Here is a 22,916-nt window from a genome sequence, read left to right as displayed (position 1 = left end):
TATGAGCTTGGGTTTCTTGACTTCTCAGTACTTCCCCTGTCATTGTGTGACCTTGGGCAAAAAAAAAAAGTAAAAAAAAAAAATTCACTTGTCTCTGGAAAGAGGGGCTGCTTTGGAGACTTTAGCATCTAATCTTCCCTGTATCTGTTCAAAAGAAGAGATGATTGCATGCAAGTACAAACACTTTTAGCCAGCCCAGCTTTAGTCAAGAAGGCTTGCCTGTGGGAAGTAAAAATTTTCTTTGGTGGAGGGGAGTTTGTGCGGCTTTTCAGCTTTCCATGTGTGCTGGTTTTCTTTGCTTCTTTCTCCCTAACAAATTCCATCGTTTCCCTACTATGTATGAAGTACTGTTGCTGCAGATCTTTAATATTCCTAGTGAGTACACCCAACTTACCGTCTGGATACCAAATGCTTCTTTCCAGGTCTGTGCCCGGGATGTGCATTTCTGTAACCACGAGAGGGTGCTCAGAGCAGTTCCTCCCTTTGTCTGCCTCTCCTGTGGCCGAGAGCATCACTGGAGTCCTGCTGAGACAAACCTTATTCTGACCTCACACGTGTTTATCCCTCCTCCCACCTTGTTTAGCAAGGAGAAATATATAGATGTACCGTCTCAGTCGATTATGTTATGCTCTTCCCTTGGCCATGTCTGTGTTGCCCTGTCAAGTGAAATTCACTTCCATGCAGCTACAGTTAGTCCTGAAATACACGGGGTCCTGTACCTGCACCTGGATTGATAGGTTTCCTTTTCCTGAGAAATGAGCGGGAGTTATAAACATCTGTGCTTTTTCTTAAGTGTAATGCTTTCCAGTCATTCTGTCTTCACCAAGCGTAACTTACTTGCCGGCAAAAGTGCATGAGCAGCGCTCCTCTTTAATAGTCTGCTATCGGAGCTGCTGTGTTGGTGCTGTAGAATGGTGAGACGCCAAGCTGTGAACCACCATATGCACTTGGCAGTCTTTGTCTGGTCTTTGTTCAGCCAACCTCTTAGCCTTGCCACCTATAAAGATAATGAATGCAAAATGGTCCTCTGCTTGCTCTTAAAATTAGATGCTCAGCTTAAAGAAAAAACAGATAACTTGATGCTTTGTAGTAACTAGAAATTTCAAAATAAGGGCTAACAGTTCACCAGCAGTTCTTGCTTTTTGATGTTTGTGTGAGGGAGGATTCTTAGTGGCTTTGAAAGGCGAGAAGAATGCAAGATTTCACTGTCTAAGAGAGATTATTTGGAAGGGGAAATCATTCTGATACTTACTGTATGAAAGGGGGTGGGTGTTGAAAATGAATCCAGAAGTACAAAACAACCCCTTTACCCTACAGCCACAACAAAATGTGTTTCCTGGAAGTCTGTAGTAACTCACTGCAGGTTCTTATAGTTTTCACTCTTGACCTTTATTTTTTTTCCCAAAGCACAAAAATTAAAATCCTAACTTCAATGAACCACTTACTAAACTAAATTTCATGAGCAGAAAAGAGCAGCTTTAATGTCTGACCTTCCTTTTTGTATATATGCAATGATAGCTTGTATGTTTTTATGATCACAGTTCTTTCAAAGCAGGATTTAATGTAATAACTTGGTCCTGACTGTGACCTCATACAAAAACTTTAAAAAGCTGCCCTCTTACAGTGATTTATCAGCCCTGTTTAGGATTGATTTCCATCATAAAACCCTGGTTACAGCATCCCAATTGTCATGGTACCTTACAAGTTCTGTATCTTGTTTAAAAAAAAAATAAATTCAAAATCACTAGTTGGTCTGGAAGTCTCGATTTACTCCTGACCAGTTTATGACATCCCAAGTGGGGTTTTACTGTTGTATTCCTCTTCCTCCACCCCTTCTCAGCCATTTCTCAGCAAACATCTTCTGTCCCTGCCCTGTCTGCTGGCTGTCCCTTCGCCCAGAGCAGCGAGCTCGCGCTGCCCCTCCGGTGCCGGATCACGCAGCACTGCAGTGGGCACACGCTCTGCTCTGCTGAGGCTTCCTGCAGCTGCCGTGCTGCTGCTGGCCCTGTGCTGCCACTGCTCGCAGGGCCCTGCTCCTCCTCTGCCAACAGATGCCACTTCTCTCTCCTGAGGTGTTGGGCTGGAAGCTGTCTGTGAGTAGCCAGGCAGAGCCATGCTCAGTGAAGGACAGGTTATTTGGGGGACAGGTACAATGCAAACTTGTGCTGTAATAGATGCAGTCCTGAGCTTGTCTGCAAGAAACTGGAAAACCACCCTTTTCCTGGCAGAGCTCTCCCTAGGCAGTTTTTCTGTATCTCTTTAAAACCTGTTTAGTTGTTCACTACTGAATGTGTGGGAATGTGGCCTAAGGCTATGAATACTGTGGTGATCAAAATGATTTTAGATGTGTGTGTGGGATTCCTCCAAAGCTGGCTGTCATTTCTCCCTGAGTGCCATAGCTGAACCTGTGCAAAGGAATACTGTCTTTCAGAGTAGCTGACTTTGGCAGTGAGGTCAGGATTCTCCCCACTGTATCCAGCAGTTTTTAACCAAACATTTGCAAGAGACTATTCATATCCTGATACAATTATGGTTTGTCTTTAAACCAAACAATATTTGGTTTTAATCATGACATTAGCAGGACAAAAGTCTCCTGGTTGTATTTTTTCCTCATGCCAGAAAAGCCCTTGTATTTCTTGTCTACCTTCTCGCCTCTTACTGATTTTTTTGGAGGTGGCAGCTTGCATTTTGGAGAATCAGTCTTTCTAGAAATTATGCATGTATGTGGAGTCAGGGGTAGGAGAGAAAAACATACCTATATTATCATACACTATGTACACAATATTTGGGGTTTTTTTGGAGGGATTTCCTGATGACCTCTTTTACAAGAATTTGGCTCCACCATAATTTATCTATGATTTTAGGCAGCCAGGCAGACTGAGTGCAATTAATAATTGTTAGGCAGCTTGAAAACATAGGGGCGCAGAGAACAACAGTTGCACCCATTAACAATCTCTTGTTTTCAACAGGCTCCACTGTTTTAAAAGGTTGTTCTGGGGTGTTCAGGAGTACCAGTGTTGCCATTCTGATTGAGCCACCATTTCAGCTTTTCAAAGTGGCTGTTACTGGTAGTTTCAGAATAAATCCCTAAAGCACAGGCTTCTTCAGTAGATAGATACCTGCACAGTGGTGCATTGTTGTGTTGAGGAGGAGAAATTCTTTCTCTGCCATAACAAGCTGTTTGGCATAAAAGTACAACTTAGCCTCCAGTATGTGTATATGTAAAATGCTACAGCCTGTGTAGCAGAAATATTCTGTTTCTTTTCTCCTCGCAGAGTAATATTAGGGATAAGAACTGAATTAAAGCTTACTTTCTTTCACAGAATTCCTCTGAGAGAGAAGACTGTAATAATGATGAGCCCCCTAGGAAGATCATTCCTGAGAAGAATTCACTTAGACAGGTATGTGATCAGTCTCTTTAAAAATGTGATAAAACTTTCTAGCTATTTGAATCCTTAAATGCTTCTAGAAGCTGAAGTCTGGCTTATGCTCATGGAAATACTTTCTTTTCTTCTTTGAAGTCTGAGCAAGTTACATTGTACCCAGGAAAATCAGATACAGAGATTTAGCTTTCAGGGGAGTTTGATGACTCTGAAGAAACGTATGCTTCAGTATAGTTCAATCAACTGTGACTCTAGCTTTATCTTTCTCCAGTTGGTGTTCATCAAGACCTCTTCAGCCTTTTCTTCTGTAATTGTTCCTGTCTTGTTTGTAGTATATTTTGCCTTGCCTCAGATCAAGACTCTCAAAAGGTTCTACAACAATTAAACTTCTTATTGCCCTTGAAGGTAAATTTTCTTGGAGATTATATCCAGGTTAATAACTTGAAAAATGACCTGTTCTTGCTTCTTTTGCATTCATATACATTACTTTTGGGTAAAAAGGAGAAAGGATGGTCTAATAAAATAATATTTCTTTGTCCTTTATTTATAGTACAGCAAGTTTCTTACCAATTCAAAATAATTCCTTTATTTAATCCCTGTGGCCAACAAAGGGAGTCTGGTACGTGCTTTCTGAGATATTCAAGTTGGGTTTAGTGATTTCTGATCCAGTTTCACCTTGGTCTTTCTCCCCACTGCAACCTTCAGGCAGCAGAAGCAAAATTATGTCCATGCATTAGCTGCCTGAGGTTGCTGCCTGGAGTATCAGAGTGAAACCATTGGTATTCACTTAAGTGAATACCCCAGGCCACACATTGCAGCAGCTGAGGAATTGTTACATTTCCTTCTGCATCTCAGTCACAGGAGCATAAGTCTCAGGCAGAGGAATAAGATGGCACAGTCCTGCCCCACATCAGCTACTTCCTGGATAAGTAGTGGGTCAGAACCATAGTAAAGGAAAAAGTATCTTTTTAATACAGTGCACTTGTGCTCAAAGTTGTTGGTTTTGCATGGTTGGTTTGGGGATTTATTTTTTTTTTTTTAATAATGGATTGTTTTAGGAGTGTTAAATTTTGTGGGAGGAGGTGTCATATGGAGGACTACATACATGTGACTAAGACAGGTCCATCTAACAGATGTAGTCCATATAAGTCTTTTAGACATAAGGCAATATGCTGGCCTAATGGCTGAGGTCCCATTTATAGCTGAAAAGGATTACCTTGAAGAACTGATTAAATATGTTAGATGAAACTTAAACTGTTTCTGGCATTCAGCAAACGAGAGCTGGAGGAAGAGGACAAACCTACTAGGTCCCTACTGTGCATCCCCAGGATAGGAAACAAAGTCCCCAGCATGCCAGAAATTCTGGGGATTTTTATCTTACTTATATTATACATGGCAAGTCTTCAGGTTCTGCAAGAAGAGGTATATGACTCTTCTCCAAAAGAACATTCATAGTAAGAGGTGGTAATTAAAAAGGATAGTGAGTTACATATTTTGTGTGTCTTTTCGTCACACTGAGTCCTTTCTCATGATTATTGATTGAGAAAGTAGATACCTACAAACTATATCATGCAGATGAGGAAGGTACAGTTTCTTGAATTGAGTTTCCATTTTGTTGTACTTCAATCTGTAGAAGTATTCTTAGTGTCACAAGAAAGCTGTCTTTTCCCTCAGGCCCACAATTCATCATAATCAAGGAATACAACATAAACCAGGAGTACAACTAGAAGACCACTTGTAGTGTCCCAAGATTTCATATTGGAAATAATTCAATGGACATAGTTTATATTGAAGATGGTTAGCTGTGTTGCACAGTATTGTTGAGACATTGTATCAGTCTCCATCTTTGTGTCCAGTTCTTACAGTGACAGACACAGGACAAAATTCTTGGGTCTTCTATTGCTATTTGGGGCCTTTGTGTTGAGAACAGTCTTTGTAAATAAATTCAAGATGTAGTCTTAAAGCAGGTGCCCTCTTGTCTAGATCGTAGGAGGTGGTTGTCCATGATTTTTTGCCTGTTACGGAGGGAATTCTTGTTCTTTACATAGACATAAAGCTGTCTGAGCATTTTGAAAGCTAAGATTGCTCCTTGTCTCTATTAGCAATGGACAGGAGCAGTGGGGAGTTTTCTGGCTCTTGTTCCAGAAGTCAGACACATATTTAGCCATGTGCCTAAATACTCACAGTCAATGAGTAATACTTACTGGAAAGATCTGGATCTCCTATAGAGGCAGAGTGACTGCTATGTCTTACATCTATCCATACTTTGTAGAACCAAAAAAATGTGACCCGCAAATGCTGTCAAAGCAGTAACACACAAAAAATGGCTTCCATTTTAGTGGAAAGATGATAACCTGCTAGATATTGTGTGAACAGTTTCATATTTTCTGTTTCTCCAGTAAGAATCCTTCAATATTTCATTACTGGGGAGCATGGACCGACATGAACAGAGAAATTGAATGTATATGGGTAGAAGAGAAGTCTGTTTATTTAAATGCTCTTTCCAGTGAATGTATCCTCATATTTAGTACTTTTTGATTAGTCTTAGAAAATTAATGAGATGCATCAGACCACTTCAAGGTAAGTACTATGTCCTGACCTGTTCAGCTGCTAACAAGTTTAAGTAAAGGTGCATTTCCTGTTCTTGCCTTGTTTGCAGTCCTGTTGTGCAGCCTTGCCCATAATGTTTACCCAGGTGGGTGTGTGGATCAGACATACCAGAAAGTAGAGGCATTGAGGAGGTGTAATACTTACACATCTGAAATTGTGTGCAGGGGCTGAAGACACCCATTGCTCAGTGCTATGGAACTCTTAGTAAAAGAAATATAATTTTGCTGTTGATTGAAATGGTTTATGGAGAAGGGTGTCTTCAGAAGTCTCAACAAGTGGGGCTGTCCTTGAATTGCTGGAAGTAGAAGGCACGGCCGCTGTTGGGTGCATGTGAGGGCAGCAAGGCAGAAGAGACATGGAGATTAGCACTGGGAAACAGAAAAGGCAATGAACTTGACGCTGTTAGCTGGAAGAGTGAAAAGATCTAAGCTGTGACAGACTCTGGAATATGGATGCAGACATTCAGTTTTTGTTGAGTGCTTGATCTGACAAAATTAAATTTTGAAGGGATAAACTGAAAATCATAGTATGAAAACAGATCAGAAAAAAACAATGACAAGTGGCAAAAGTTTTTGGCAACTTTATTTAAGCTAACAAACGAATTTTCACACTGCAAAGTTATAAATTAATTTTAATAGGCTGATCCAGATGGTCCATTTGGAAAATGGATAGCTTGATCTGTTGAAAATTAAACTAAATTTATCTCTCTCATACTTCAAACTGAAGTAAGCGTGAGAAGAGTGCCCATTAAGTCCAGCTCATACAGATGGACCGGCAGGTCACACATGGGACTAATCTGATTCATTTTAAAAATAAATGCATGAGTTATTGAATCAGGTTCCTGTTTCAAACCCTGCATGTGAGCGTGTGTGTGTGCGCTGCCCTTTCAAAGGGACTTGCAAATGCTTCAGTGCATTTTTAACCTGTGTGTTTCCATTTTAATTCAACTTCCTTGCCAAAAAACATAATTAGTTTTCAGTGCCTATCATTTAGTGTTAGACCCAAACACTAGATTGATTAGGTCAGCCATTTGTTATTTTAAGGGCTATGTCTCCATCCTTCATTTATGAAGAACATGAGCTCAATAGTCTTGGGGAGAGAGCCAGCCTTTAGAAACTGGGAAGGGGAAACTCTCTGGGGGCCCCTCCAGCCTTTTAGCTTCTGGGTGTTTTTAACAGAGCCATGAATGCAGATTTGTAAATTTATTGCAGTGCCATCTGGTTTTTTTGCAGGAACCGTATTATTGTTGGCTCGTATCTGTCTATTGTGGTGGTCACTCCCCGGGAGCTTGCCCTCATAGTCCTAAGGAAAGTGATGAATAGTGGGGGTCAACATGAATAGGTCACAGGGCAGCTGTCCGGGGCTGCCCTGAACTTGATTACCCCGCTGGTTTTTAAAGAAGACGGGTACAATACTGGTTGTTTAAAACCCTCCCTCCCTTCTCTTCAGTGCAGCAATAATGAAGTGTCTTTTGCCGCTGTGGTTCATCTGTGGGCAAAGGTGCCTTGTGGGGAAAAGCTGGCAGCAGCAAGGCTGCCACAGTGTACCTCCTGCAAACCTCACATTGGACTCTGCTGTCTTTCTGCAAGCTTCCAGATGGAAGTCCGGGGGAAAAAAATCCCTGTCTGTTACCCCATTCAGACAAGCCCCTTAGCATTTTCAAGAGTTCTTCCTCTTACAGTTTTGGCACGGAATATTATCTCAATTCACTCCTACAGATTTGAGATAATTTTCTAAAATTACATGTAGCACCTAAAACATGCTCTGGGCACTATTTCAAAGTTAAAATAGGCACAATCTGATTTTAAGAGTTTAAAGCTAGTACTCAAGAAAGCCGTGAGAAGCAGAAAGTGGCTGAAGAAGGTAGAGCAAAGGAAAAACAAGAAGTAGCAATTGTTAGTGGTTTACTTTTGGCTGACAGCCTCATCCCGCTGCTTAGGGCTCTTCTCCAGGTGTATTGCTCGTCTGCAAAAGAGTTTCTGTCATGCAGAATTGAAGCCCTCGTTTTGACCGATGAGGAAAGTTGCATGGTGTGGAGGAAGAGGGTCCTTCAGTTCCCTCCATCTCTTTGGGGAAGATGCTGCACTTTAGATTTGCCTTCTGTTGGAGAGCTGGCTGAGGCAGGGCAGTCCTAGTCTATGAAGTTGTTCTGATTACCTCAACACTTGGTAATAAGCAGTTGCTGATTGAAAAGCCCCCTGTAATTGCTAGAGGTACACCCTAAGTCTTACTTGCAAGATTATTCTTTTTAAGTTTTTTTTCTCATTATTCTCAAACAACAAAAAATAATTTCCATTCCTTTGTGACACTTAGTGCATGTTAAAAAGCTAGCCAATGCGGGTTGTGCTGGAGTCTAAGTTACAATGGGAATGCTGCCTTGTGGCAGAAAGGCCACTGGGCTCTTTCAGTATTAGTGCTAATAGGAATCTGTCACCCCGCCGCATTGCTGCATTCCTCTGTAATTGAGTAAATTGCAAGTGTTGTCTGCTCCCCCCTGCCCTTTGTGTCCATGTCCACTTACCATCCGAAGAACGTGGGCAGTGATAAATAAAGTGCTGAACAGGGCTCCAAGCTCTTTGAAAGCAGCATGTTGCCAGCCCCCTAGTTATATTTCTTTAAGTGTTTATGTTTTTCTGTATTCTTTCTCTTGTGTGGCTGGAACCCTGGGGATCCAAAGCCATGAGAGAGGCCAAGAAGCTAACAAAAGTGGCTGTCCCCTTGTTAGCTTGTTCCTTTCTTCTTTAAAAAACAAGATGAAAACCATCTGGCTCAGGGCATTACATTTTCCTCCCCCATGCACCTCTATAGATAAAGAGTTTCACCTGCAGTGAGGGTTTACATTGATTAGGGAGGGAGCAGTAATTCAAGCCTCCATCCTCTTCAGTGGTACTTTGCAGTCTTTAAAGGTGCTGACCCACTGAGTTAAACTGTCAAGGGAGGATAAAAAAGGATCTTCATCCCGGGAGGTAACAGCTGCCAGGTTTTCAACACCTTGCACTCTGCTGGAAAAATGTCACAAATTGTCAATGGAAAGAAAAATCACTTGGCTGCCATCTTCCCATAATGATATGCCTTATAAAATGAAAGATTTAAGGGTTTAAAAATCAGCAAGTAGCTGTTAGGTGGAAAAAAAAAAAATCCTGGGGGATTTTGAACAATGGGCCCAACAAGATGTATCCCGAAAGACTTTGAGTAATGCATCCGAGTTAGAATAACTGGGTCTGATTGGGATGACCATGGTTATGTCTGCACAGTGGGACAAGAGGGAAGTGAAAGCAGCAGCAGAAAAGCCTAACATTATCATGCCTGTATTAAAAAAAAAGTAGGAAAAGTAGTCTGATTCATAAGCCAGTGAACTGCGAGAAGACATACTGTATTTCTGCTCTTCTGAGGACAATTTGTTTTCATGCAGCTACCAGATGGCTAAATACCACGACATTTTCTTTTTTTTTGTTTCCTTCTTTTCTTTAACAAGAGATCTAGTTTGCCTTGCTCTTTGTTTTTTGTTTGTTTTAATGCTTTTACTTAGCTGAACAACCCCATGGTGTTGGGCATTGTGGCATATTCCTTTTTGTGTTTCTCCCCCTTGTGCATTGATGGATGAGTTAAAAAAATCTTCAGCTTTAATGTAATTTCAGGTAACAAGCATGTTGGACTAAAGCTTTTTGTTTGCATTGTCTTGAGGTTTTTTGGTTTAGGGGCCTTTTTTTTCATGTTTGTTTTAGGTAAGTCATTTTAATTGTACTGGGTAATTAGAAGGTACACACAGCCAAGGGAGCTTTGTTATGGTAATTGCTCAAGAAAACCCACTCCCCAACTACCATTGCTGTGTGTTAAGACACGTCTTCCCTCTAGTGGCAATATTAAGGACTCTGGCTTTCACAGTCAGCAAGGCGTAATTGCAATATGACAAACTGTGCTTTAGGGAAAATCCAGTAAATGATCGAGTTTTTTTGTTGGGCTAGTCTTTATTTTGTCTTATGACTTTCTGTGGAGACTATCCTTCCCAAGGCTGGGCTGGGGATAACAAAAATTTCATCTTAAGAAAATAGTCAAGGTGGATCCTGGGTAATGTCTTACAGCTCGACTTAATTCTAGTCTTCTTTTTAATTACCTGTTTATAAAAACGTTTTAAATTTGTTAAGATTACTTAATTCTTTCAGAAGAAGCACCTCATTTGAAATAAATAAATAAATTGCATTTATTTTAAATAGTCCATGTGAAAGACCTTTAAAGGGTAATTAATGCAAGTCTCCTAAGACTCTAAATAAGATGAAAGCGATCTTTCCAAATCTGCTGGAGTGATTTGTTTATATAACTTCCCACTTCTGCTGAATTCTTCTGAGTCTAATAACTTTTTTTCTAACCGTTTGGCAATTTGTGCTTAGCTACAAAAGCCCTTGTTCAAAAAGAGCAGTTTAATAATGTTTTCCCTGAAAATTACTTGAAGGGAGGGTATGGGTTTTGTCTTTTTGCTGTGTTTTTATTAGTGTTATCTTTCTCTGATAAATCATGTAATTACTAACTATTGGGGGGGGAAATGTTATTGAACTCCTGGGTTGCAGCTTCTATTAAAAAGTGGAGCTTTGTTAAGGGACTGGGGATTCTTGGAATGAATGGCCAAAGAAATGGATTTCAGTTGGTAGAAAAGCTGCACACACATAGAGTTCTGCCTGGGGTTGGAAGCTTCAGGCTGGTGCTCACTGTTCATCCAGAGCTGCACACAAGAGTAGAAATGTTCATGTGTTTGTGTCAAAGAGCAGGACTATACTTTCTTTAAAAAGAAAAATGTAACCAAAGACACTTACAGAATGAGATCAGATACAGCTCTATCTTTAGTGAACCATAGTCTAGTGCCTCTGTGGCATTTTAAGCCTTTGGCTGAGAGTGAATACAGCTTTGTGGTTCCCCTGCTTCTGACATGATTTGGTGTACCCATATATTTGTAGGTTTCTTTTTTTTTTCCATTTGAGCTTGTTTGGCTATAGGGCTGCTTAACACTCTTCTCAAACGGCTTTTGCAAGGTTAAAGGAATGCAGCTTGGTAACAAGTTTGTGTCATTTTAAATATATACCTCCCAGTAAATAAGGAAGAGTCTTGCAATCAATCCCTTTTAGTGTGTTATATGTTTCACCTGACAACTAAACCCTCTATTGATTAACCATTACTTTGTTAGATAATCTCGTGTCATTGAAGCCACTGTAAAAATTAAACTCTTTAAAATGTTTTACCCTAGCAGCAGTGCGAAAATTGAAAACTTGTTCAGAATTACAGCCAGCTTCCACAAAGAGGGTAGTTTTCAACAAACTGGTTTATGTTTGCATGCTTTATATGCAATATAAAAACATATTAAAGCACTCCAACGCAAAGCTATCTGCCTGTAGCGTTGAACCAGGCTACCATTTCAGAATACTTTCCTTGATGAAGAAACCTCTTATTTTGATGAAAGGTGAGGAGAAACTTGAACAGTTTTGGTGCAGATTAAATGAGATATGTAAAAAGGTCAAGCTTTAAAGGCAAATTTGAGAAATTTCCTTTTCTAAGGCTTAGTTTTGGCTTTGATTTTCCTGCTTTTCTTCCAGGTAAGTCAGTGTTCCCATGAGCATTGGAACAAATGAACAAATGAAAGGAGGTACTCTTACGTTGCAGTGTGGCATTAGACACCATCAAATGTTTCACCTAACGTGAAGGGCTCTGCATTATTACTTGATGAAATGACATTCATTCTGCTTTCAGAATTCACTAGTCTATTCACTGGACCTATTCACAGTAACTATTAGTGTACAAAGAGTATCAGGTGAAACCAAATCACCATGTCCAGCAGCCATTTTGTGTCTCTCAGTAGCCAGTAACTGCTGCCTGCAAAAAAGCACTTGGAGACTCCCATATAGTACTGCCTTGACAATATATTCCCCAAGCTTCTTACAACGTGGCCTCATGAGCCAGATGCAGCTTCTTTTTAACATTGGCAGTACATTTCCATTGAGACCTATCAAGCAGAGTGACATTACTTCTTTTTTCCTCTGGACTTTAAGGGAGAACTAGGTTTTCTGTGTTTTGCTTTCAGCCCTTTAAAAGATATTGTAGAACATGAATGTGAATCTTCTTTGCCCTCTTTATTCATCCCACAAGGCTAATGAGGCATTCTTCTGTGAGAATGTGAAAATAAGAACTTCGTAACTTTGCAAAGACAGTAATGTATGTCAAACGGAAGAGTACTTTATGTTTTATTCTCAAATATGCATCCTGATGTGTTGAATCCATGATTTATACTCTTTTTAATTTTCTCTTTTTCCCTTTTACTTCTGCTGAGAAACAAAGAGCTGCTGAAGGACTAAATGGTCATCTGGTAATTTGGCACATACATGAATCCTTACGTAATAAAATTACTGTATAAACATTGGCTCTTACAGTAAAAGCATGTTCTTCTCTCCTGTGGTTTAAAAGGTTGGGCAGGAGGAGTTCCTTGGCATGTTGTCAAAGGGCAAAGAGGTATATTGATAGCATGAGAATGCCCGGGTCAGTCAGACCCAGTCAGCTCATCCACTGCCAACTCCAGCACTGTCAGTGGAAGGTGCTGTTATGTGACAGCAAACAAGTCTGGCCTCTTTTGGTACTCCACTGGCCTCCTGTTCCTGCAGCAGCTACTGCTGTTGCACTAGGGATGTCTGGAGGATATCTGTGCTGAGTATCTATGGAGCTGCTGTCCATGAATTTGTTTCATTCCTTTTTCTACTTGTGGTGAAGTTTGCATGATGTTGTGGGGCAGGAAGCACTAGAAGTTCACTGCCAGCTATGTGAAGAAGTATTTCACTTTATCTTCTTTAAATTTATGCTGTACTAGTTCTGTCAAATATCAATAGTCCTGGTAATGTGGGATTTGATTAACAAGTTATGCTGGAAGTTCAGTCAGTGCTGTTCTCACTGAGATGTAATGTGTGGGTGAAAGTAATCAAAGTTAAGCAATACACTGGAATAATTATTTGTATTTGCGTTCTGACATGCATGTAACTTTTGAATAGTGCATAGTGAGCTTCTTTCATTCTCAGAAAATGCTGACATCTTTAGGTTTAGCATTTAGTAGTTCACATTTTGTATTTGGATTGTCTACTTTCTCCCATTTGTACATGTGGAGAAAGCCTGTTGTAAGCCTAGCTTTTAAAAAGCTGGCATGCAACCAAGGTTTGTGCATACCTGTCTTGGGAGGAAAAAGACTGACAAGATTTGAGTTCATGGTTCGGTTCACAGAGCCACAGACTTCCTTGTTGCTTTCAGTAAATGTTTTTGTGGCTGAGCTTTTGATCTGCAAAGTGGAGTTAGTAGTAGCTTTTCTCACGTCAAGGCTCCTCATAAAACTTACATATGTATGTACAGTATGTAGCAGACAAATAGTACAGAAATACTGCATATGGAATTCTAGGAATTAAATTGCAAGTGAAAAAAATACAGATTTACAATAAATGGGTTAAATGACACAAATGTAAAAACTGAGCAAAGAATGTTACCATCTCTTCATGGTTTTTCACCTTCATAATCTAGTTGAGTTTAATACCATGCCTGTAAAATGAAGTTTGTATGGTATTGTTTGAATGTCAGTGCAAAGCAGATGGTATCAACTTTTTGTCTTACTGGTTAGGATGCTATATCTAAGCCCAAATTTATAGCAGTTTATACCATTCTGATCTTTCTTCTGAGGAGAAAGCTTTATGCATACCAGTGTGATGGTGGCAAATATTTTGCAAGAGGCAGTCAGACTTCTGATTGCTTGTGGCCTAATCCAGTTTGAATCTGAGCCTCTCCTGCTGAAAGATGCACTTAGTTCATCTGCGCAACACCTTGAAAGAATTCGTGTGTTTGGTTTTTTCAGTTTCCCTTTCTGGGTCTAGAGTCAGAAATTGCTTGCTGGCTGCTAGTCAAAGCAGATATCAATGTTGTGACATGTAAGGAGAGCTGCTGGAGCCAGAATATTCTGCATTCCTGTCTGTCACTGGTTGTTTTCTGGTTAGAGACCTCACTGAGAAATGAAATATGAACCACTAAAGCAATGGAGAAATTAGGGCTTTTGTGCTCTCTTTTGTTTCTGTGTCATGGTGAACTTTAAAGGGACTCTGTAAATAGGTAAGGTGGAAAGGACTGTGATTTCCTTAATTTCTCCAAGGATGGTTGTACTGTGCTGGTCCAGTACAGATCCACCTAAGCCAGTATACTGATTCCCCATAATGTGCAAGTAAGGAATGATTCAGGAGGATTGTTAGAACTTAGGTGAATGTTATAAGCTGATTGGGAGCACTCAGTTCCCTTCAGTTGGTGCTTACCTCATCTGGGGGCTGTTGGGAACACTGGATTTGTGGACACATCTCCGATTGCTCAGCATAAACCCCTTTTAATCTCTTTGCATTCTTGCCTCTGACATCCTTTGCCATGTGCTCCTCTGCCAGTTTTTGTGTTGCTGCTGACAACATTTTGCACGGAATCAGCCCTCTGGCAGAGGGGCAAGAGAGGGAAATAGCTTTTTGGTCCTTGGCACTGAGGGAATCTGGCTCTGCTGATGGAGCTTTGGGGCAGAGGGAGAAGTTTAGGTGCCCTTATCATACCAGTGTTGTCCACAGGTTTTGTAACCTGTACCAAATTTGGGGTTAAAGTCATTTCAAGTCAAGCAAATGGAAATCGTAGCAAGCCCTGAAAAAAAAAACATCTCCAGAGATTGCCAGTGAGTATTACAGGGAGAGAACTGACAGGCAGCTCACTACAAGTGTTTGTGCATCGTCCCATTAAGGCAATCTTAAAAATATCCTGAATATTAGTATGCTTTGCTTAGTGCTCTTGAAAATGTCTTTGTAACAAGTTTAATTTCATTCTCTTTCAGCATATTTTTGGGTTTTCCCCAAGCAATTATTTGGGATGGCAACATCTTTGTGGTCTGCTTTCTACTCTTGAAAGAAACGAAGTTGGTGCTTGCTTTTGAGATGCCACTTGCGCATGGGAGCATTTTTGTGTAAATCCCATACTGAAGCTCTTAGATGAAAAGGCGCTGGGGGTGAGGAGGAGGGCCTCTATTAAAAGCTCCTGAGTTTTTCAGACATATTAGTTGAAACAGCCAGGTCAACCAAATTATAATTTTAAGCCCACTTTGTAAGTATTGTTCATACACTTCCTTCGAAAGGGAGAGAGACTGTGAGTGATGTGTTCTGCAAGGAGAAAGTCTGCAGCCCTGACTGCGGCTCACTTGTGCAGGACAGCATTAAAGAAAAAAGACATTCTACTTCAAAAAATAAAAAAAGCTTTACATAACTGAGAAGATTAAATACAACAATGAAATGTGGTCTGCATTTGCTCCTTTCTGATTATAGCCTTCATTGTTTCCCATGTATTTTACATTTTATATTCTGATAAAGTCGAATGTTTATTCACATTTGACATACTTTCTGATAACTAGTGTGTAGAAATCACCTTACTTTAGTTGTTCCATTATGCAGCATTTTGTGAAAGAACAAAAACTGAGATGAGAATTTTTTTTCCATTTTCAAAGGAATAGAGAAGAAAAATCTTTTTCTTTGTATTTCCCTACTGTAAAATTGTACATAGCTTCTCAGAGGACATGCATGCCCTGAACATAGACTTTTGCTATAAACTAGTTTATTTTGGTTTGAAACATTTACATCTTAGAAAAAGGAAATGTAGTAGAGTTAGTGTAGGTTCCTGTGCCAAAAATGTGGTGCCTAAAAGAAAATTGTGTTCTTCTATTCATAACCATTTTAATCTTTCTGCAGACCTACAACAGCTGTGCCAGACTGTGCTTAAACCAGGAAACAGTATGTCTAGGAAGCACTGCTATGAAGACTGAAAATTGTGTGGCCAAAGTAAGTAAGAGAACGGCTTTGGTTTTGAGGGGTTTTTAGCATATTGTTCATTATTAGTCAATGAAAAGTTCTTGTTAAATATTACAGTTAGGAAAAAAATATTTAAACAAAGAGCAAGTATTTTGAGTAGGCTTCTCTGTCCTTCAGTGTAGAGATTTTAGACTTGATGTTTTTCTCTGCTGGAAATGATTACTTGAGTCCTGCCTGAGCTATGCAGGATTGAAGGGTTCATTCTGCTATTCAAGTAATAGGCTTTTCCAGTGGGATGACCTCTGCTGGCCATGTAATTAGCTGTGGCAGCTTCAAATGATAAATGCCCGGATACATATTAGAAATACTACATGAGAGCTCTTTGTATCATGGTTCCCTTTCTTAGATACCAGAAGGGAGGTGCAAAAAGACTTTTCAATTAAAATACAGTGAACACTGTACGTAAAGGAAAGGGACAAGGGAGATATTAGAGGCAGAATGGTAAGAAAATGAATTTATTAGCCTGTCACGGAAAAGTAATTTTTTGACAATCGAAGTAGATGTGATTGGAAAAGATGAGGTGCCATTAGCCACCTTCTTTTCTTAGAATTCAGCATAACTAGAGTAAAAACAATGTACAGCTTGGTCTGTTTGTGAATGGAGAACATTTGAACCATGATGATGCGTGGAAAGGCTGCGTGAAGGATGCGTTTAGCCTTGTGTAAGCTTTGTATTTCCACTGAAAGGAAGTTTAGAATGGGCATGCAGGAGAGATCAGTGCATACAGCCATCTGTTACATAAACCAGCTGGCATTTTGTTGCTCTTCTGTCACCACAAACCCAACCACTCAAAAGCCTGTTTTCTCTTTCCGTTATTATTCCTTGATCTTCTTGAAGTCCATTTCTTTCATTCTTTGATTGATTGTTAAAGGTGCCTTGTCCCTTCAGGGGCCACTTTTGTATTGACCTTTAAGATAATTTCCCAGCTAAATCTTTGCTGGGGTTTTGCTGGTGAAATTTGGATGTCCCATTACTTTGGACTCTTGTCAGGGAACTGGCTACCATAGAAGTTTGTAATGGTGTTTGCAGGTGGCTTAGCATTCATAAACTGTGCTTGACATGCCAGTTACCTCCCACTGGAGAAGCACTTTTGAGAGAAGTTACCATTTCTGGTACAAGGTGCTAGAACAAAGTCTAATACCAGTGCTTCCATTCTTAACATAACTGGTCTTGCGCACTGCTTCCTACGGTGCTTTCTGACACAGACTAGGTGAAACTTTTAATCAGGACAACTCTGGCTGAGTTGTCTCACCATAGAGCATTGTTCCAATGCCGTAAAGCAGCTCACAGCAAGCTCATGGGAGCAAACCCATTCAACCCCATCTGTTCTACAGTGTCCTATTTGACTTGATTGCCTCACTAAGGGGCAAGGGTGTGCCTCTTTTGAATAAAATCACATCCTTTAACAACTTTGTGTCCTGATTAATAAGCTCTCCAAAAGTCATGTTTTCAGCAGGTGTGTGGTGAGAGCTGTGGATAGGGCTCAAGGCAGGAACAGCAAGACTTGTTTCATGCTATTGAGGATGAATTTGAGACACCATCCTGGAGATAAAAAAGTGTATGTTTTTGAAGTATCGTGTCTCTATATGCTGTAGGGAAATACACGTATATATATATATACTCTTGGACAGTCTGCCGTTGTATATATAAACACACATATATATGGATGCATACATCCACGTACATGTGTATATATATACATATATGTGTGTATATATATATATATATGAAATATATATATCTTTCTCTAAAAAAACATAAGGACTACTGGGGATATAATTCCTCTAATACCGGCTTGCCTGGCTGTTGTACTCCTTTCCTTTGCCTTCCTATCTACAAACCACATGAAGTCGGTTCTAAGAAAGCTTGTCTTACAAATTCCAGAAGTGTCAAAGCATTTATAAATCCAGCTATCTAAATGCAGATGGTTTCATGATGGCATAGGCAAATGGCACAACTGTTAAATGTTCCCTACATAAAGGGCTTAAATGGGATTTAGGAGTCTAGAGGCCTTCTTCTACCACATGTACACAGCAAGATTTATCCTCTATGATTGATGTATTTTATAGCCTTGGACTTTAAAATGTTTTGTCAGGAAGGTGCATACTGGAAGGTGATACAGTTTTCATTATCTCCAGGACTTTTCCAAACATATTGTAGGGGGTTCCATTTTTTTTTTTTTTTCAACTTGCAGTGAAACACAGAAAGGATTACTTGGAAATCATTATGTACTTTTTCTGATTCTGCAGTGCAATATCAGCCCTGATTGGGAGCCACCATCTGCATTATCACTAGTTTGTCAGATGTGTCAGTCAGTCTGCAAGAGACAATGGTTTTTTTGAAAACTAAATTTCTGATTCTGCACCTAGTTGCAGAGAAGATAATTGTGCTCTGTTAAGAGTGTATTAATGGCATTTACTGACTGTGCTTGACATTTCTAAAAGTTTGTTCAAAGAATGAAATGCAGTTACCCATGAGGCCACACATACCGATATTGAGGTATCTCTTCTCCCAGGTTGAAGCACTGTTCATTTGTTAAACTCTCTTGTGAAGGAGTGCTTCTATACAGGACATCCAGTGTAAACTACCAACCTAACAACTAGCATTTGTCCTAAAATAGAGGGGGGAAAAAACAGATACACATATTCAGGTATGGAAAACAGCAAAGGGCACAGTATTTTGATCACTCAAGAAATTTTTACGTGTTAGAAAACCTCGTCTGTCTGGTTTTGTGTACAGTGTCATGCTGCCTCTGCAGCCAGGAGCTCAGTGCCTTTTGCAAACCTATAGCTTAACTATTTTTATTCAGACATTTTAAAATAAAGCTAGAATATAATATTCTGATGAATCTGTGTCTTGTTCTTAGCCCTTCTTTTCTGGTATTTGTCCTCTGAAACTCCATTGATAGTTGTCCATTGATTGCACAAATTTGGGTAAAAGCAAATAAGGAGCATTAGAAATTGTTTCAAGTATGAGCATGTTTCAACTGAAGAGCTGGGATCCTAAATTAAAAATTATATATTGTGATGCGTGGATTTCATGTGTGTGATCTGTAACATCATTTCTCTCCCATGTGCCAGAGTTTTTTTGTTATTTTTTGGCATCCTTTTTCCCATTGCCTTTGAGTGATTAACAAGTCTGATGTATATTCAAGCTAACGTCTTTTAAAAGGAATGCAATCTCTGATTGTGTTTTTACATGTGTATGTACACACACAGGCATAGATATAGAAAAATATAATTTTTTTTCGTTTCTTTAGAAACAAAAAAATCTCTGCAAGGGGGTTTCTTTTAATGATACAACTGGTGTGCAACCACAAGTGGACAGCTTCCTCAGGAATTTGTGCTAGGTGCTTAAATAAGGTAGAAATGTAGCATGAACCTGGGCTCCAAGGACAGGGTGTTTGATTTTAATGAGGCTTATTGAAATCTGGCCAAATGAGCATCTGTTCCTATTGTTTGTTCCATATTTTGTAAGCCAGTATCTTCAGGCAGATAATGGTGTCGGTGTGTGCTTCATCCTCAATTAGAGAGGGACATAGTTAAAAGTCCCCTGGCATCTGGTATGTCACTAGGATTCTTTTGATGCTCCTGGGTGAGCAAACAAGTTTCTATTCTGTTTTGTACCCAGGAAATCTTTCTGTGGTGACCTTCACACTTTCTATTTGATGTTTCGTGAGGGATACTCTGGTGTGTCTCCAGTCCCCTTGGCTGAGTCTTTGCTTGGATGGATTAAATACAGTCCTGTTTTCAAACAGGGATCTTATCTTTTTACCCTTCCATTATGTGGGCTGTGTTAGGTCTGAGTTTTGCTGTTTGTTTCACGTCTGTTAGATTTTGCATTTCCCTGGATCCTGGAAATACCCTTTAGATTCCAAGTGCTCTTTCCTTTCCCAAAAAGAGATTGGTATATAACTGATATCAGAGTCCTACAGTCAATACCAGTTTCTTCCATTCATTAGATAGGTCTTACTGTTTATTTGCTCTTGCAGTTGGTTCCAGTTCATCTGTATCTCCTGTACAAAGGAGTGTTCTCAGTTTCATTTTCCATATTGAATTCTTTCCTACTTGTGCCAGAGACAGGCACCCTATGGTATGCCTGTGACAGCACTGATGAGACACCTTCAAAATGACATCCAGCATCCCCAGGCTTTTACTTAGTTCTGAACTCAGCAGCAGCAGCAGCTGGGAGAAGTTCTCTACCTTGAACTAAGTAAAATTGGAAGAAAAATATAGTCATGCACACCACCCTTGAAAACTCAGACTTCTGTTTCAGGCCACTGCTTTCTACTCACATGTGATAACCACTCTTGCTTTTTAAGTTCCTGACAAACTAAGGGACTTCTCAGGCTCTTTTAAGCATTTTCTATTATTTAGGGAATCTTTACTATTTATCATACTTCTAAAGGTGGGACGGAGCTCTCTTGTGCTCAGATCTGGAAACACAGAACAGGCCTTGGCACTCCCAGTGTGCTCTGTGAAGTTTCCTTTCAAAGATGGATCTCGTTATTTAGCTATAGCTACACATTTTACACTCAAGGGTGATTCAGCTAAAGCAAGGAGTAGTGGAAGTAGCTGGTAATTGAAATCTTCTTTCCTTTGTCAGTTCTTTCTGCATGACTACTTTCGAATTTTTAAAACAAACATAGTCTGCACAATAATAACATTATGTCTGGAATTTTTATATGAATTTAAAGGAGACACCACGAGCACTCTTTAATAAAGAAGCATTTAGGGTTCCAAGCTGGATGTTCCAGTTGGCAGTAGGACAAATTGATCTGAAGAGTGTCCCTCTTGTACTCTCAAGTCCCTTTATGTCACAGATTGATGGCTCTTTTTTTTCCAGAGAGTGTGTCTGCGTTTACTTTGCATGAATAGCACAACCAGCTTAGAGTTCTGCTGTGATATACCACTGAGTCAGTATATCGTCAAATAATGCATAGTTTTCTAGTGCTTTCGAAGCCTTTCCAGTCACTGGGATTGAAACTAGAATAATTTAATAAAGAACAAACATTCAGTTTCCTGATATTTGTTCTACTGTTTTATTAGGAAAGTATGTTAGCTTAATTTTTAGTATTAAGCTTCTGTGTAATGATGCAGAGGGACTGTTAGTGGACATGCTTTCAGCCACAAATCCCTCAATAAAATATCCTCTATTATGTCTTGGCAATACCTTTCTCTGCGAGGAACAGCAGTTTTTGAGGTTGTTGCAAACTGGTTAAACACTGCCTCAGCCACTGGCTGATAGAGATGTGAGCATGTCATTTTACCCTTCTGTTGGAGGTATTCTCTCTGTAATAAGAAGGTTGTGTGGATGGCAGGCATTGCAGGGACATTGCTGGGGGTATTTAACATGAAAAAGGTGCTTTGAAAGTGAATTCTCAGACAACAGAAGTAGAAAATGGCATCAGAAGTTTATCCAAAAGCTTTGACTTCCTTTCACAAGAATAATGATCTTCCTTTCACAAATATGACTACTTCTATCTTCATTGCTAGTTTGTCTATCTTTTTTTAGGTCAAGACAATCTTTATGCCTTAGCTTCATCTTGGTCTAATAATCTTTTTGCAAATGACGGAGACAGAAATGTGATATTCTTGCTCCCCCACTCCACCCCACCATACACATTCTCCAGATTTTGATAGACTTGTTTTATTTATTTCCAAAATTATATCCGCAGGAAACAAGCTGTTTAAATTCAGATTATGCTGAAGCAAAATGGTCCTGGTATGAGAAGCAACGTGCTGTTTTATGAGCGCAGAGTCCCTTTTCTCATAACTGATTGATAGTAAATATTTTCCTGAAGAATTATTGCCAACCATGAACAGTGCAACTGTTTCACTTTTTTTTTTTCTGTGCTACTTGCTGTACCAGCCATTGTCTGTAATTAAGATCTACAATTCACAATGCAGACGTTTGCACTTCCTCTGGGTCTGAGCTATTTATAAGGCATTTCAGCTGTTCAGAGTTTCTTTTGAGTGTTAAACTATGTGTAAACAGGCTTCTTTAGTCTTCAGTTACGAAAACATTGTGGAGTGGTTGTCATTTCTGCTTCTCTTACCACCCAAAATGACTTCACATGTCAATGAAACCAAAAATTAAAAAATAATTACACTTAGGGTATTTTGAATGCAACAGAGACTTTGAAGAAGTAGCAATATAAAAGCTAACTCCTACATTGCTTTGTAGCTGAGGGTCTCTTAAGTGTATTATGGAGATCAGCTTTCCAAGCTCTGCAGTAAGGATGGTCAGGCAGGGGATAGGCAAATCTTTATATGAAGAATCATTTTCAAAGTTTGGTCAACTTGATGGAGATGTTTCTACTTTTTGGACTTCCATGGTTTGGAATCTTGATAAAGCAAATTGCGTTACATTTCAGATTGAGTTCAGTAAATACTGGCAGGTCCCCCCTCAGATGTTAGAAATTCCATCTCATGTTTGAGTGGTTTCAAGGAAGAGTTCTCTTGTGGTGATGGCAGTCAAGCTGGAGCAAGTTGCTTGTGGAGGATCTGCAGCCTCCATCCTTGGAGGTTTTTCAAGACCATGCTAAATGAAGCCATGAGCTACCTGATCTGGCCTCATAATGAATGCACCCTGCTTTGAGCAGGAGGCTGAACTGGAGAACTCCAGGGGTCTTTTCTAACTGGAATCATCCTGGAATCCTCTCAGTGAACAGACAATGAAGATGTAATAGAAGTCTTTTTTTTTTAACATTTAGAACTTGACCTGGCATCCTTAGTCAAAATTCACCTGTGACTTTATTATGTGTAGTATCACGTGCTGTAGTTCCTTGCTGTGTGTTTGCTGGTTTGGTGATGGATACTCTGCATAAAGAATTACAGCCTTGAGGTCTTCATTTGAGATCCATCACATTATACTTGTAAGGAGTGTTTACCAGGATAAATGTTAAAACCAAACTGGACTTGCATTTACAAAGTACTTTAGAATCCTTTGTGCTGGAAATGTGAAACAGTTTGGAATACAAGTCATCAGTGGCTTTGACAATAAATGGTGGCAGACGTGATGGTATGGAATA

The 22,916-nt window shown here is 39.7% G+C and overlaps 1 protein-coding gene across 5 annotated transcripts in view; it reads left to right on the top strand.

Moving 5' to 3' along the window:
• BTRC (beta-transducin repeat containing E3 ubiquitin protein ligase) overlaps positions 1 to 22,916 on the top strand; it is a 115,938-nt gene that overhangs the window by 45,732 nt on the left and 47,290 nt on the right. For 4 of the 5 annotated variants that reach the window (XM_058840820.1, XM_058840819.1, XM_058840817.1 and 1 more), the window contains 2 exons: positions 3,324 to 3,401; positions 15,764 to 15,853. In XM_058840820.1, the coding sequence (XP_058696803.1) occupies positions 3,324 to 3,401; positions 15,764 to 15,853 (168 nt within the window). The remainder of the gene's footprint in view (positions 1 to 3,323; positions 3,402 to 15,763; positions 15,854 to 22,916) is intronic. The other variant, XM_058840821.1, reaches the window with a different exon arrangement.

The sequence above is a fragment of the Poecile atricapillus genome, chromosome 6 (genome assembly GCF_030490865.1).
Source record: "Poecile atricapillus isolate bPoeAtr1 chromosome 6, bPoeAtr1.hap1, whole genome shotgun sequence".
Taxonomy (NCBI): domain Eukaryota; kingdom Metazoa; phylum Chordata; class Aves; order Passeriformes; family Paridae; genus Poecile; species Poecile atricapillus.
Note: the sequence above shows the minus strand (reverse complement) of the source record. Positions and strands in the feature narration are given on the sequence as shown.